The sequence below is a fragment of the Mytilus californianus genome, unplaced genomic scaffold, assembly GCF_021869535.1.
Source record: "Mytilus californianus isolate M0D057914Y unplaced genomic scaffold, xbMytCali1.0.p SCAF_10, whole genome shotgun sequence".
NCBI classification, from domain to species: Eukaryota; Metazoa; Mollusca; class Bivalvia; order Mytilida; family Mytilidae; genus Mytilus; species Mytilus californianus.
In genome coordinates this window covers 37633444-37649208 of record NW_026262582.1, presented here as the reverse complement: position 1 = coordinate 37649208, position 15765 = coordinate 37633444, and the positions used below count along the sequence as shown (strand labels likewise).

At 31.4% G+C, this 15765-nt stretch overlaps 1 protein-coding gene across 2 annotated transcripts; it reads left to right on the top strand.

Moving 5' to 3' along the window:
- The first annotated feature begins 4622 nt into the window (after positions 1–4622).
- LOC127718064 (uncharacterized) lies at positions 4623–13643 on the top strand. Of its 2 annotated transcripts, XM_052223965.1 has the most exons (5): positions 4623–4708; positions 5233–5316; positions 7317–7628; positions 9954–10052; positions 11007–13643. In XM_052223965.1, the coding sequence occupies exons 1-5, from the start codon at positions 4651–4653 to the stop codon at positions 11717–11719; spliced, it is 1266 nt and encodes a 421-aa protein (XP_052079925.1). In that variant the 5' UTR covers positions 4623–4650; the 3' UTR covers positions 11720–13643. The 2 variants fall into 2 exon arrangements, with proteins under 2 accessions (XP_052079925.1, XP_052079926.1); XM_052223966.1 differs by lacking the exon at positions 11007–13643 and having other exon boundaries at positions 9954–10951.
- The last annotated feature ends 2122 nt before the right edge of the window (positions 13644–15765 follow it).

Below are 15765 nucleotides of genomic sequence, written 5' to 3'. Positions count from 1 at the left end.
ACTATATATATTGAAAAGCATTAAAAAACGAAAATTTAGAACAATTGTGCCAAGAAAAATATTTTTTACCAAATATATATTGATACGTAACATCTTTTAATTTGACAAAAATCTTAATATTCTGTTTTACTACCTTCTTTTAGTATAGAAGGGCTAATTATAATTGGTATATTATAACGGGTTTTGACGTATGATGGTTAACGCAAACATAAATGGGTTATAATTAACATCCTAAATCGGATGGAATTACGTTCTAACGGATAGCTGTATAGTGGACAAGAGTACATCAATATCCATCTTTCACATTCATGGCTATGACAATGATTCATACATACGGTGAAACCAAAATACCTTGGCCCTAGCCTACTACTTACTGTTGTCTGAAATCAATCATTAATGATTGCACACGTGTAAACCAAACATTGTCTGATTTGAAGAAAATCTTGAGTTCTTATAGGTTTTAGACTGATGAGGTTTAACAAGTTTTAGTGTATACACATATTTGAAATACTTAACGACCAACCAGGATTATTTTGTTTAAAACACCACACAGAAATACTATAGAATATGAAAAATATTATAAGGACTCTGAGGAATCATTGACATTCACATAACCTCAACTATCAAAAGTATAAGGTATCTTGTATCAAAGAATACAATCTAAATTAATTTTTTTTGAACAATCACATTTACATGTTACCCATCCACAAAAATGTGTACCCACGAAAATAAATGAAACCACAATATCAGAACTAAACAGTTTCGGCCATTATTTGTCTAGTAAACCCCCTATACATGAGATCAAAGGTATATAATGAGACTAAATGGCATGATCATGATGTTAAACCCTCATCTGTAACTTTGTATCACTATGTAGCATTAATCACATCATCGGAAAAATTTTAAGAATATGATTTCATATAAATTCATATAAAAATGCTGAGATGAATTCTTTTAAAAAAATATCACACTTATCAGTTTCCCAATATATGCATCTTATTTTATATGAAACATTTACACGTTCATAGTCATCATTCATCAAACAGTATATTTTATAAAAAAAAATTAAGAAAACGAAAAAAAGAACACAAAAAACAGAGTACAAAAAACAGAACACAAAAAACACACACACATTTTGAACTAAATTTCATGTTAAATTACCCATACATGTTCTGAAATGAATGAGTCGTACTGAAGACAATTCTGTTTGCACATGTAACTGTGCAACTAACATTGAGTATCTCAAATTACAAAAAAATCAATTAAATGATAATGAAAATAAAAAAATAAAAAAATTTAAAAACATCAAATCCTATGAAATCATAGAACTTCATATGAAACGTTAAAATGAACCATGTACAATAGCGTTTATAACTATTTCTTATCACTGAAATAACCAAATAAGGAATCTTATATTTAACATGTTTAAATGACACTTTTACTAGTAAGGAACCTCTAGCCTTTGTAAGTCTCTTGGGTTTTAAAAAAAACTTTTGATTCCTTTGTATGTTTTTGATTTTATTGTGGCGTCCACTATGCTGAACTATTTTACTTTATTGTTTAGGGGCAAGCTGAATCCCACCTCCGGGTGCGGGATGTTATCACTGCGTTGAAGACCCATTGGTGGTCTAGGGCTGTTTTTGCTCTTTGGTTAGTTGTTGTCTCTTTGACACATTCCCCGTTGTCATTCTCTATTCTACTAGTTAAATTTATATTAGTAAAGAATTGTTCACTTCTACCATGTCTTCAGTGTCGTCTTGTTTTTTCTCCTTTGTTTCTAAAATAAAAACAATTTTCAATTTATATCCAGGTTTTACCGAATCAAGAGGATTTGTGGGGGTAGAACCACAAATAGTTTCCTTCTGATCGTAAAATTTACGAATACTTTCTTCTTATAATTTCTCGATCTGCACCCAACGTTTGTGATACAAAACAAACAGTTTAAAATATCTGGACTTTCAATACAAGAAAAACCCAGAATGCCTGTCAAAGTGTGAAAGTCAATTACATATAGATTTTATATTTCTGTTAAAGCACAAGCTGTATATATCATCCGTTCATCCTATTTCGAGTCTTCAAAATTCAAGAGTCTATCCTAAATTGTGGTAAATTATATGGCCTTCCACATACCGTTTTGATTCCTAACATCACCGAAGAGACATTAATTGTCCAAATCCGGATATGGTGTACTAATGTTTGCACCTTTTGATTGCGGTATACCATCTTTTCTGCAAGTTTATTGTTTTCTGTTTGGTATTAAATTAGTAGTTAATATCCATTTTGTTACATCTAGTGATCTGTTTATTTGGCAATCGCCAATGGCAGTCAGCAGGGTTTAAGAACATCCGTTGTTCGACCTGCTAGTCAAATGCGTTTTGTTAAAATATACTTTTTCACTTTTTTGGTCTTTTGGAAAATGTTGTTTGTGCTGTATTTAGACCCCTCTACCAGGAAATTTGTTTTGCATGCACACGTATACAAATTGCGATGTTTTAAAAATAAAGTTTGTTATCAATTTTGATACATTGAAAATAAAATTTAGAACATTTCTTAAAATGTGTATAACCGATATGTTGTTTTTTTACCCTTTTGCGTCTCTTCCATTATTTTTTTTTTATAAACCGGTAATAGTTGTAGACATATTTATCCAAATAAAAAAATAGTTGTAGAAATACGTAGACACATACCTATTGTTCTAGACATACGTGGACATATACATATTAACCAATGTTTGTAGATTACACATACTTAGACTTATAAATATAAACCAATGTTTGTAGATATACGTAGACATATACATATAAAATAATGTTTGTAGATTACACATACTTAGACATATAAATATCAACCAATGTTTGTAGACATACGTAGACATATACATATTGATAAATGTTTGTAGATATGTATGCATATACTTATAAATCAATGTTTTAAGACATATGTAGACAAATACAAATAAACTAATGTCTATAGACATACGTGTACGTATACATATACATATAAACAAATGTTTATAGATATACGAAGACATATTCGAATAAACCCATAGTTGTAGACATGCATTATATGTAGACATATGTATGCAAAGAACTTTTTGTAGACACACGTGACATACACATATAAAATAATGTTTGTAGACATACGTAGACATATACATATAAAATAATGTTGTTTTTAGATTACACATACGTAGACATATAAATATAGACCAATATTTGTAGACACATGTAGACATATACAAATAATAGACATATGTATGCACATACTTAGACTTATAGATATAAACCAATGTTTGTAAACATACGTAGACATATCCATACAAACCAATGTTTGAAGACATACGTAGACATGTACATATAAACCAATGTTTTAGACATACGTAGACATATACATATCAACCACTGTTTGTAGACATACGTAGAAATATACATGTAACATGTATAAACCAATGTTTGTAGACATATTCATATAAACCTCAGGTTTATGTTTATAGACATACATAGATCTATACATATAAACCAGATACCAGCAGATTGAAACTGTACATTGAAGTATTCAATGCCGATACCCCGCAACACATCAGTGTTGACAATTCCCAGTATTCTCATTCTTTCTGTACCTCTCATCATGCTACGAAAATCTAATTTGTGATCATCATGATCTTCAACATGTTCAATTTTTCTATTTAACCTCTCTTCGTTATCAGTAACCTGAAACTTCCGAAATACATGAGCCATTTTGTGATAGCCTTTTTGTATACGTTTTAAACATTCTTGATTGAATTAAGGATGTTTGCTCGTCTTGTTTTTTACTTTTTGTCAGATATTTGGAATCCACTGGCTTTATCTATGTAGTGTCATTATATTTTTTTTTAATAATGGACAAGAAAAGTGATAAAATTATGTAACGAAAAGTAGGGCTTTTCTTGTCATAATTATATAACATATAGTTATAGTTTAAAAATCTATATCTGAAAAGCTCATAAAATCCTTGTTATTTTTCATAGTTTTTGAAAGAATAAAGGTGCAAATGTTAAGTGTAAGAAAAATCTGGAGAGAACCATTTCCCACCAGATTTTCAATGGCTTATATCACAAAAACAAGCACACGGACCCTTTATTTTTTTCTGCTTTTTTAGTTTCGTTAATTATATATACTAATACTATAAATTTAAATCAGTCTTTTAAAAAGGTTGTTTTTTTTCAAACAGAGTAGCAAACATCTAAAAGTATGTATTAATATTTTTGGACGACAAGATGTATATAGTAGAATAAACTGATAAAATCTTCAAATCACAAATCACATATCAACTGTTGGTTAAAGATTTGTATGCGTATGTATTTGTTTGAAACCATTAAAGTTTCAATGTACTAATAATATTAGAATGGAAGCAAAGTGGGAAACGCATTTCTATAACAGATATTGCATGAAATATTTTGATGTAAACGTAGTCAAAACGGCCTAAATGTTATTTGTGTTTAGAACATGATTAAAAGAATAACAGATTGTAGACTAATTTTCCATAGGAAGTTGTTCATGTAACACAACGATACAAAAAGGTCAATAGGCGGAAATAAAACAATACACAATTTATTTATAAACAAACGACAAAAACTAAATTTTCCAATTCACCATAATCTACTTTTGTATTATGAAAAATCTGTTAAGTAGAACAGTCATTGTGGAAAAAATACACAGAAAACTAAATGGTAAAGTACATAAAATACTAGTAATATAGAATATTGTTTATCAGACAAATTTGATTATGATTTTTGTTGTTTTCCCCATTTATTTTACGTACTTGCATGAGGTTGATGTTTTATGGTCTGAGGAGGTTAACTTATACCTGTTTTTTTATATTTTTGTTAATATTTTGACGATTGAGTAATCTAGCAAAAGATTGTAATAAGATAAACATTTGAAATTTCTAGAAAAGTAAACTAATCTTGAATTTTCTTATATTGTCTTAAACATCTTTCCTTCAAAATGTTGAATTTAAAACGCAATACACATCATCTGTGATACCTGATCTGATATCTTTTGCACTTGGCTGCTTAAGCATTGCATACAAAGTATAATAAGGTATTATGCCGAGGAACAAACACGAGGGCAATGAATCGATATCAGATGCAAGATAAACATGAAAATTCTCTTCTGTTTTGGAATATAAAATAACTTAAATGAAATAGCACTTACAAGATATCGACACTTATTCTTGGTTTCCTTTTTGCAGACAAAAGTGTTTCAGGAAAGTGTTTCAAAATGTCATCAATTTTAGCTATGCTGGTGATAACTGTTTATATAGAAATGGTACCAGGTATATATAACAATAGGACAACATAAACAAAATACCAGCGAATGACAAATATCAAAATAAACAATATACGAGAAAACAGAAAATTTAATGGGTGATATTGGCCTTTGTTAAAGCGTCTCATGACTGAACATCACTATTTGCCTCTCGCCATCTGGATTTGGCAACTCCAACTTTCATATTTAATTATTCAATTTCTGTCTGGCCTGCGGTTCACAAAAACATTTTACGTCTAAAGTTGATTGTAAGTCATGAACAACTTAGTAAACTCACCATAATTTGTTGTCGTAATTTTATTTTGAAACGCAGGCCTGTTTTATGATGGCATGCATCATATTATCAAATACAATGATTACTTATGGTGATTATCTACGGGATAAATTGAAAAACAATTTTGTTTCAGCCAATATCCTTTCAGATATATAAATACTAATAATGAATGGCTAATCATAGACAAGAATTCACTACACTCTATATACATTAAGATCACAAACAGAATAAAATAATTATACAAATTGCATGGAATCGATCAAAGACAATATACAGATGGAATACATACAGCATCATAGCAAAACAAAAACCCCAATTTAAAATAAACCAAAAACATAAGTTTTCAGACCACTTGACATATAACTAAAGATTGAGCAAAAGTATATAAATAGACGCAACTGGTGAGGAAATTTGATCTTCCGGTAGAAACAGCCGATTTTCTTCGACGTGTTGCTAATTTGACGTCCAAATTTGGCGATTACCCTCATCTGCTTTGTCCTAAATGAGATTGTTACTTACATAAGAAGGACATATCGTTTTTCGTATGTGGCAGAAATATTTTAAAACAGTCAATCAAATAAACTCATCATAGATACCTGGATTACAATTGTATAAGCCAGAAGCACATATCGTCCACAAAAGACTCATCAGTGACGCTCTAATAAAAAAAGAGTTTAATGAGTTGTCAATGAGTGTGTTGCTTTGAAAGACTGTGAAAATAGGATACTCGTATATTTGTATTATGACGTATATTCCTCTATTTTCAATATTAGAAGTTTATGTAAACGCACAAATACTATTATTCAAAAAGTCGCCAATTAATTATACAAAAGAAACACTAGGGTTTTTGAAAAAAGCAGATATAAGTCAATGCCTTACCAAAGAAGATATTTACCCTGATTAAAACCTTTGTAAAATATATCTTGTAGTGAAATAGGTTTTTGGATAAAACTTTAATTCATATCTAAATATCAATTAAAAATTCTCCAAATGAGGCTTTTTGCAGTTTTTTTTTCAGAACAGCAGTAAATGCAAGACGTTTAAAGTCCTAATGTCAGTATTTAGACAATTAAAATTTATTGATATGGATGACTAACAGACAAAACCTTTTTGAATATTATAAGGATGGAAGGTGGTGTATTTAAAATATTTTTTTATTCTTGAATTCAAAAAGAGGCGTTGTCATACTTTTTCTCTTTGTGTTTTTTTTTTCATTGGAGTATTCCCCACATTGTTTTTATTATATCATTTTAATACTGCCAGTATTGAAAATGATATTCACTCGTATTCTGTGAACAAACGCGGTAACATATTGAACGTAAGATAGCCCTTGAATACTTTCGAGAAATGTTTTTATGGAGAAATAATTATCAAAGGTACCAGGTTTATAATTTGATACTCCAGACGCGCGTTTCGACTACATAAGACTCATCAGTGACGCTCAGATCAAAATTGTTAGAAAGTCTAAAACAAGTACAAAGTTGAAGAGCATTGAGGACACAAAATTCCAAAAAGTTGTGCCACATACGGCTAAGGTAATATATGCCTGGGATAAGAAAATCCTTAGCATTTCGAATAATTCATACTTTTGCAAACAGTAAATTTATAAAAATGACCATAAAATTGATATTCATGTCAACACCGAAGTGCTGACTACTGGGCTGGTGATCCATTTAAAACATTTCAAATCATGCATGCACTATAATTTATATTCTGATATTCTTTAATCTTAGGATTTCAGGATAATATAGTCACAGTCGGAGTTAAAAGAGGAGAAAAAGTTGTTTTAAAATGTTCAAGCTGCGGATCTGGAGGGACTTGGTTAGGTCCGAAAGTCAACAAAGCAAACGGAACAACTTTGACTTATTTTACAAATTATCGTAAAAACCCGATATTGAACCAGTCAAAGTATTTTGTGCAGGCAAATGAAGGAAACTATGACTTGAATATTCTAAATTTTCAAAAAGAAGACACTGGTGTTTATATATGCAGATTTCTCAATAACGGGACATTTAATGAAAATAAGTATAACGTTTTATTACTAGGTATGTATACCATATCAAGTCGTTAATCAATTTGACGATGCTTCATCAATGTTTTATAGCATGTAACATTATAACATGTGAATCTGGTAACTGCATATTTATTTATAGAGATGATAAGATCAGGGACGACTGCATGAACTTTTTTGAAAAAAATATCTAACATACTGAAGAATAGATAAGTAATGTTTTTAGTTTTGCAAAGATTTAGCTTTCAACTTGGACATGTTGGAAATGAAGAAAATGAATCAAAAATTGAAAATGAAGTATGCTTTTAAATTACAGTATTTATTATCGTGTAGTTCTTGACTAAATGTAATATCTGCGACACAGTGTATGATCGAAAAATTATAGACAAGTTTTCTGTAGCTGAAAAAGTTATTTGTCATATATCTTTTTTAATTTTCTTTTTCAAAATTTCGCAAACATTATTTCTTAGAGATAAAATATGACCGTGAGAAAAAACACTCGACTATTCTTTAACTGGACAAAGTAAAATCACAAAAATACCGAATACCGAAGAAAATTCAAAACGGGAAGTCCCTAATCAAATGGCAAAAAAAAAGCTCAAACACATCAAACGTATGGATAACAACTGTCATATTCCTGACTTGGGACAGGCATTTTTTATGTGGGAATGGTGAATTAAATTTGGTTTTATAGCAAGCTAAACTACTAACTTGTATGAAAATATGCATAACTTTCCATTATTTTGACGATGTGTGAACAAAACAAACAGACATAATAGGTAAAAATGTCAAAAATAGGGGTACAGCAGTCAACATTGTGTTATAATCTTAATCGATATAAAAACAAAGAAATATGTAAACAAAGGAAAACAAAAATGCATATAGACAAAGCACATTAGGATGTATAAGTACTAAGCAACGTCATGTTTAAGTTACAACGATAGACTAAACAGTAAAAGTAATGATTTACAAAGACAAATAAAAGAACACTATAGCAAGTTATTAAGACGAAAAACAACGCCAGTACCTAGAATCTATACTTCAAGACCATTGTGTATTATTTGTGAAGTTGATATGGAATATTCATCAACAAGGTCTTGGTATTTTCCGATGAACTTTTTTTTTAGAAAAAGGACGAGACGTTCTTTGGCATACACCTGCTTCATCAACTTTCTGCTCAAACACTGGTGACGTATTACAAAATCTGAGTAGTACATGTAGTACCGGCAAGCTCTTGGATACCGAATGAGTGTATATCCCATATGCAGGTGAAGTTGGTATATTGCTTCTAAGGTGGGGGAAATTGATAATTTCAAAATTAAAATCGTCTCGTTTGTCATCGATTTTGGTACTGAGATGACCGCTTATGTCAAACTCGAGATATAAGTCTAAACATGAGACAGAGAAAGACATGTCTGTTGTTTCTTTAATTTCTAGTTCTGAATGATATATTAATGGAACTTTATCAGAAAAGTTTGGATTGTTAATGGAACGAACATCATCAATATATCTGAATGTGAAATTAAATGATCAGGCTTCTTTGATCTTCTTGTTTTTGACAAGTGACTGGAGTCACTGCGACTCATATGAAAATAAGAAGACGTCTGCTAGGAGAGGCGCGCAGTTCGTTCCCATAGAAATGCCGACAATTTGTTGAAATAATCTACCTCCAAATTCAACAAATATAATGTCAATAATAAACTCCAGCATAATCATCAATTGTTCCTCTGTGTAGCATGCTTTACCATTTTGTTCACTATTAACAAAATAAATCCGTATGGAATCCCCAAAGTAATAAATTTATAGCGTATGCTACCAGTTTTATGTTGAACAGCACTGTGGATTATTTCTTTTAGACTATTTTTCAATTTCACATGGTCTGGGGAAAGGTGGTATAAAGGGTTGAAAAATCTAATGTTTTGATAGAACTAATTTCTTTTCGCTGATGAACAGTTAACATGGTTAAGGTTATTAAGTATACATCAAATACAGTAGAGCTATGTTTGCCCGTGAATGTCGAATGAGCATAATGATTTTGGTTAAGCTGCTCTCGGCGTGCAGTAGTTAAACGATTGAATAAAATAGATGGCATTTGCCGATGATCATTGTACACATATGAAACGATTTTAGATTACAACACGATATCCTTGTATTTCGACATACTTCGCCTTTTTTTTGTTGTTAAAACAATCAGTATAATTATGAGTGCACCTTTCAAATTGTATTCACGGAAAACAATGAAGTGCTAGCTAATGAGTTGGCAATACCTTCAGGAACTAACATTCCAACAGCAGAAGGCCGTGCCTTTTTTTAAAATTCCTTTCTATCTGTATCTGCTTCTTTTATTTTTCCCCATTAGAGTATTCATCAAGTACGACGATGTTCTACGTCGAAGGAAGGAATACTGCTCCAGATACTACTTCAGATTGGGCAACAAACACAGTACTTCTAAAAGAAGGTGATGATAAGAGTATATGTTTATAAATTGATCTGATCAAATGTTCTTTACGGAACAATTTGTTTTTATTGATATTTTGTCATGCAACATATACACTGCAATTAAAACGTGCGTTACCTTCAAGCAGAACATTTTATTTTGCCAAGTTTATACTCATTAACATGGTTTGGAAAAGACTTTGATGTTACAAAATTTTTAGTTTGTTCGTTAAGACTAACTTATAAATAGGGAACTTTACGTATTTAATCAAACATACTGTTTGGCAGCATTTAAAGGCATTTCATGGACGCCTCAGATGTGACGAAACATCCAAAAGGGCTGTACAGGAAGCATTTGTAAATACTTAATTGTGTGAAGCACATTGAACTTAAGTTTAAAAAGAACAAAAATTAACCATTTGGCTTGTTTTATGATGTCCGGACATAACGACTGTAGATAGAAAATAGTTCTTTAATTTTCATTTACGATTTACGAAATGAATCATATCTCCAAAAGTCATTTTATACATCGACTTAAAACACTTTTCATAAAAAAAAGTATTGGGACCAAATCAGGCTTCTCCTTTCAGGTTTATATTGCATATTTTTTTTCCTTGTTCGTCTCAGTGGTGTTTTTATAGATTATCGTTGATCATCTCCACAAGATTGATTTTCTCTCTTGAGCCGGTACGGCGAAAGTGAGAAAAGCAATCGAGATGAGATGACCAATGATAATCTGTTTATCGCTATTTTACCTATGACGACGTTGTTAATTTCATTGACAATGGCACATGCATTCTTAGTTTCTAGCGATAATTTTTCATATCACTCTACTGTGCTGAGAAAGGAAATTATCAGTCAGTAAGATCAAAGGAAAATTTTGTAAAATAGCGATAATAGATCATATTTGTCCAAGAGTGTTATATCATGTTGATGTTAATAAAAAAAAAAATCTGTTTATGTAATTTTCTTTCAGATAATCGTTGTACATGTAATTCGACACCGAATTATGAGTATTGGAAGGTATCAGGTGGTTTCTTAGGAGGATTTTTTGTATGCTTAATCTGTTCAAATATATATTATTACCTCAAACGTAAGAAAGCATCAAATGACATATTCGAAGTTCAAAGGGAGGTTCAGTATGATGGAATAGGCACCATTAACTATAATGTTGTTAATATCGAAACATTGCGTGACGATATAAGAGATAGAATGTCTGTAATTCATTTGTCTGGGATCAATATCGAAACCAGTTCTGCTAAATCACAAACTTCAAGCTACAGTTCTACCATAGATTCATTATCAAGAAAAACAGAAGGATCTGAAAATACATACGAATCAATAAACCTCGATCAAGATAATACTCAGGAATATAGAAAGAGTGCTGGAAACACTATAACATCATCTAGTTTCTATGACATTGATAAAAGTTCTACCAAATCACAAACCTCAAACGACAGTTCTACCAATGATTCATTATCAAGGAAAACAGAAGGATCTGAAAATACATACGAATCAATAAACCTCGATCAAAATCATACTCAGGAATTTAAAAAATGTGAAGTTAGTACCACAACTTTAACTAGCTTATATGACAATACTTTGTTTTTTCAAAAAAGTCAAAAAATGAAAGGTGATCCAGATGATAAAACCCCATGGCTATTTATTTACAACCGCATAGAAAATTAGATAAAAGTAATCACCAATCGATTAACATGTACAAGAAGAGCAAAAAAACCTTTAATTATGTAAATTTGTTATTTTGATATCAATGAAGGTCTCGATATGGAAGTTAACGAGGAGGAAAACACATCAAAAGGGGGAAACTTTCATGTTGTTCTCATGCAGGCGGTGTTAATTTCTCATTCATTTGTGATTCCAAAACCCTTATTCAATACATACAATTTAGGTGAAGTGGTGCTTAATAAAGCCATACAATTTACGCATTGCCAAGTACTTTGTTTATTAAAGTTTGTCTGCTTTTATGATGACAAAGAATTCTGTAAAGCTAACAACTATTGGTCAAATAAGAAACACCAGTGACTTCATACAGGAACTTCTTAGGAAGAAAGATAAGAAGTTAGCAATATCCTTTAACTCTACGTTCCGCTATATAGATGATGTTCTCTCACTAAATAATACAAAATTTGGTGACTATGTTGAACGAATCTATCCCATCGAACTAGAGATAAAGGATACTACAGATACAGTTAAGTCTGCCTCATATCTTGACTTACATCTAGAAATTGACAATGAGAGTCGGTTGAAAACAAAACTTTACGACAAAAGAGATGATTTCAGCTTCCCAATTGTGGACTTTCCATTTCTATGTAGCACATTCCAGCAGCGCCTGCATACGGAGTATATATCTCCCAATTGATACGATATTCCCGGGCTTGTGTTTCCTATCATGATTTCCTTGATAGAGGATTGCTGCTCACAAGGAAGCTATTAAGCCAAGAGTTCCAAATGGTGAAGTTGAAATCATCCCTTCGTAAATTTTACGGACGCCATCACGAGTTGGTTGACCGTTATGGAATAACCGTTTCACAGATGATATCGGATATGTTCCTTATGTCGTAACTACAATACCCTTCCCTTTTCACGAATGTGACTTACCGAATTAGACTATTTACCGGATTTGTAATAACATAAGCAACACGACGGGTGCCACAAGTGGAGCAGGATCTGCTTACCCTTTCGGAGCACCTGATATCACCCCCAGTTTTTGGTGGGGTCCGTGTTGCTAAGTCTTTAGTTTTCTATGTTGTGTCATCTGTACTATTATTTGTCTGTTTGTCTTTTTATTTTTGGCCATGGCGTTGTCAGTTTGTTTACGATCTATGAGTTTGACTGTCCCTCTGGTATCTTTCGTCCCTCTTTTATCGATGTGCAAGTCTTATATTTCTATTTAGAATGAATAAATCAAGATACAATTAGCACCTTCCAGGTACCTCTCTTGCAAACCTGGTAAAATATGCAATATTTAAATAAGCTTTAGTGGCAGCTATCATTTAAAGTATTGTGAACAGGTTGATTACTTCAGATTAAGTTATGTTCCTATTTTCGTAGGCCAATTTAGCTGTTCAGAGATTCTTTGTGTCTAGTACAATTCTCAAGACAACAGCCCAAAAGGGCAGAACAAAGAGGTTATAATTAAGAATGGTTATAAAATGGCAATAGCTCCTACAGTCTTTTATAGGTGTAAGCTTCAATAAAATGAGAAAGAGTAAATGAATTTATCATAGATACAAAAATTGACATTTTGTACGTAAGACGCGCGTTTCGTATAAAAATGTTTAATTCAATGACGCTCAAATAAAAACGGTTAAATAGGCCAAATGGTGTATGCTGTATGACATGCCGAATGCCGAATTTTTATTTTAATTTGTTTTATAAAAGATATATTGAAATATACAATTCCCACAAACTGGATGCATTGTTGGTAAATCTGAATGGTTAAGATCAGATATTATTTTTAAGGAATCTGTTTATTTATCTTATTATTTGAACGTTTTTTACTATATTTAAGTTTATCTATTGGCTACACAATTCGATGTTTTATTTTGTGGTGCTTTAATGTAAAATGATATTAAAGTTTCTTATTACTTTACTATGTGTTTCATTTATTACAGCAAATATGTAACCACTGTATCTTTATGTATAATATCGTATATAATTATTGAATGTAAAACTGTAGCACTGAATACAAAACCAAACAAATACAACAAAAAACAAAAACAAAACATAAACGAACGCTAGCAACAACCAGAAAAAGAGGAAAATGTGCTCTACAAAACTTGGATCGCTCAATTGTACCTTTGCCCAATATGAACATTACATCTGAATAACCTTTGTTAAACTTGTTTAATCTCCTTAAGTTCAGAAACAGTAAATTGTTTCACATTTGTCATGTTGGAGCATTTTATAACCAACCATACGGTATGGGGTTTTTTTCAATTTCGACGGACGTACAGTTGTCTTTAATTGCTTACATCCATGACACAAGTCAGGAATATGACAGTTGTTATCCATTCGTTTGATGTGTTTGAACATTTGATTTTGCCATTTGATTAGGGACTTTCCCTGTTGAATTTTCCTTTCAGTTCGGTATTTTTGTGATTTTACTTTTTATTTGAACTTTGTTGGATAGTTGTCTGATTGGCAATCATACCACATCTTGTTTCTATATCTGGTCCTTAACAGTTTTTTTCTGATATTTTTTATTCACAATGGCTTTCTAAAGTTCATTACGGTTTATCATAAAATATGTGACTCAATCGTCCTGTGTCAGTACATTCCTGATGATTTAGAGATATAATGCAAAATCCCTTTTACTATAGGGTTTGAATATTTAACACTTTAAGAGTAAGAATGTTTTGTTGCTTCAATTCCCCAATTAGAGTACGATATAATAACGTTTGATGGACATGCCATTTGGGTATGTTTGATTCAAGCAGCCAAGTAGTTTTATTGGACTGAATAAATTGATTTGATTTATTTGGGTAACAAGGGATACAAATACATATGAAAAAAAAACACGAAATAGTATCGATGAAAGGTGCATAGATACGGATAAAGCAAATAACTCTTACTTGATTGTTTGTGTTTTAATAATGCTGTTGCAGTAATATGTTCATTGAATTTGAACTTGTAAAATTGATTGAAGGTCGCCTGATGGCTAGCATGACATTACCTGTTTGTCAGAAAGTAATACAATCCAAGCAGTCAACGCAGAGATGAACAATGTGAAACGAAAAAAAAATCATGCAACTTCTGTTATCAGTTCCAGTAACTTGTTTACAAAAGAGTCAATACAATTCACACATTTTACTTATACTGCGAGTGAAAATAGCATAAATTTACCCTATCAATCTAACGAAGAATATATCTACCCTAAGTTTCTTATTGTATTGCATTCTTAATTAAGGCGACAGTAGTTGACATATTTCGTCCATTAACTAGGATTAGGAAAGGGACAAATAAAACTAACAAAGACAAACTAAGGATGAACTTTTAAAGGAGCGAGACCGGGTGCGTCAACAAGGTGAGCGGCTCCAGCGACGCAACGAATAAATCACCCGTCATGTGAATTCAGTTACAAAATGATACAATCGATAAGATGCCTAAAACACAATCGATAAAATTACATTTCAAACAGCTTTCAAAGCTGCAGTTCGGATATTATGGTCTATGAATTGTTTTGTGAATCGTTTTGCCTTTTTTCATGTCTAGACTTGGTGACGTTTGACTTTCGATTTACAGCTTCTTGCTTTTCTAAATATAAATTAAAAAGACTATGATAACAAAAACAATTAGTAAAGCTTGTCATACATGTTCGAAGTATCCGAATTAATGTTGGATCAAATCATAATCAACTTCTTGTCATTGGGTGATGATAATTTAACGAGTACACAAATGATAATTAACACTATTGGTAACAGACAAAGGTTCAAAAACCTATAAAGACTGTATGGTCGAATTACAAATACTAGCAGGAGATAAGCTTAAAAAGCTTTCAAAGCTGTAGTTCGGTTATTATGGTCTATGATTTTTTTTGTGAACCGTTTTGCCTTTTTTCATGTCTAGACTTGGTGACGTTTGACTTTCGATTTACAGCTTCTTGCTTTTGGAAAATTTTCTAAATATAAATAAAAAAAAAACTATGTTAACAAAAACAATTAGTAAACCTTGTCATACATGTTCGAATTAATGTTGGATCAAATCATAATCAA

What these genes read in the sequence shown, in the direction of transcription:
- LOC127718064 (XM_052223965.1), top strand. Translation starts at nt 4,651, where the DNA reads ATGAAAAATCTGTTAAGTAGAACAGTCATTGTGGAAAAAATACACAGA. An exon ending in AATACACAGAAAACTAAATG is followed by an intron (nt 4,709 to 5,232) that starts GTAAAGTACATA and finishes TCCTTTTTGCAG; the next exon opens with ACAAAAGTGTTTCAGGAAAG. An exon ending in TTATATAGAAATGGTACCAG is followed by an intron (nt 5,317 to 7,316) that starts GTATATATAACA and finishes CTTTAATCTTAG; the next exon opens with GATTTCAGGATAATATAGTC.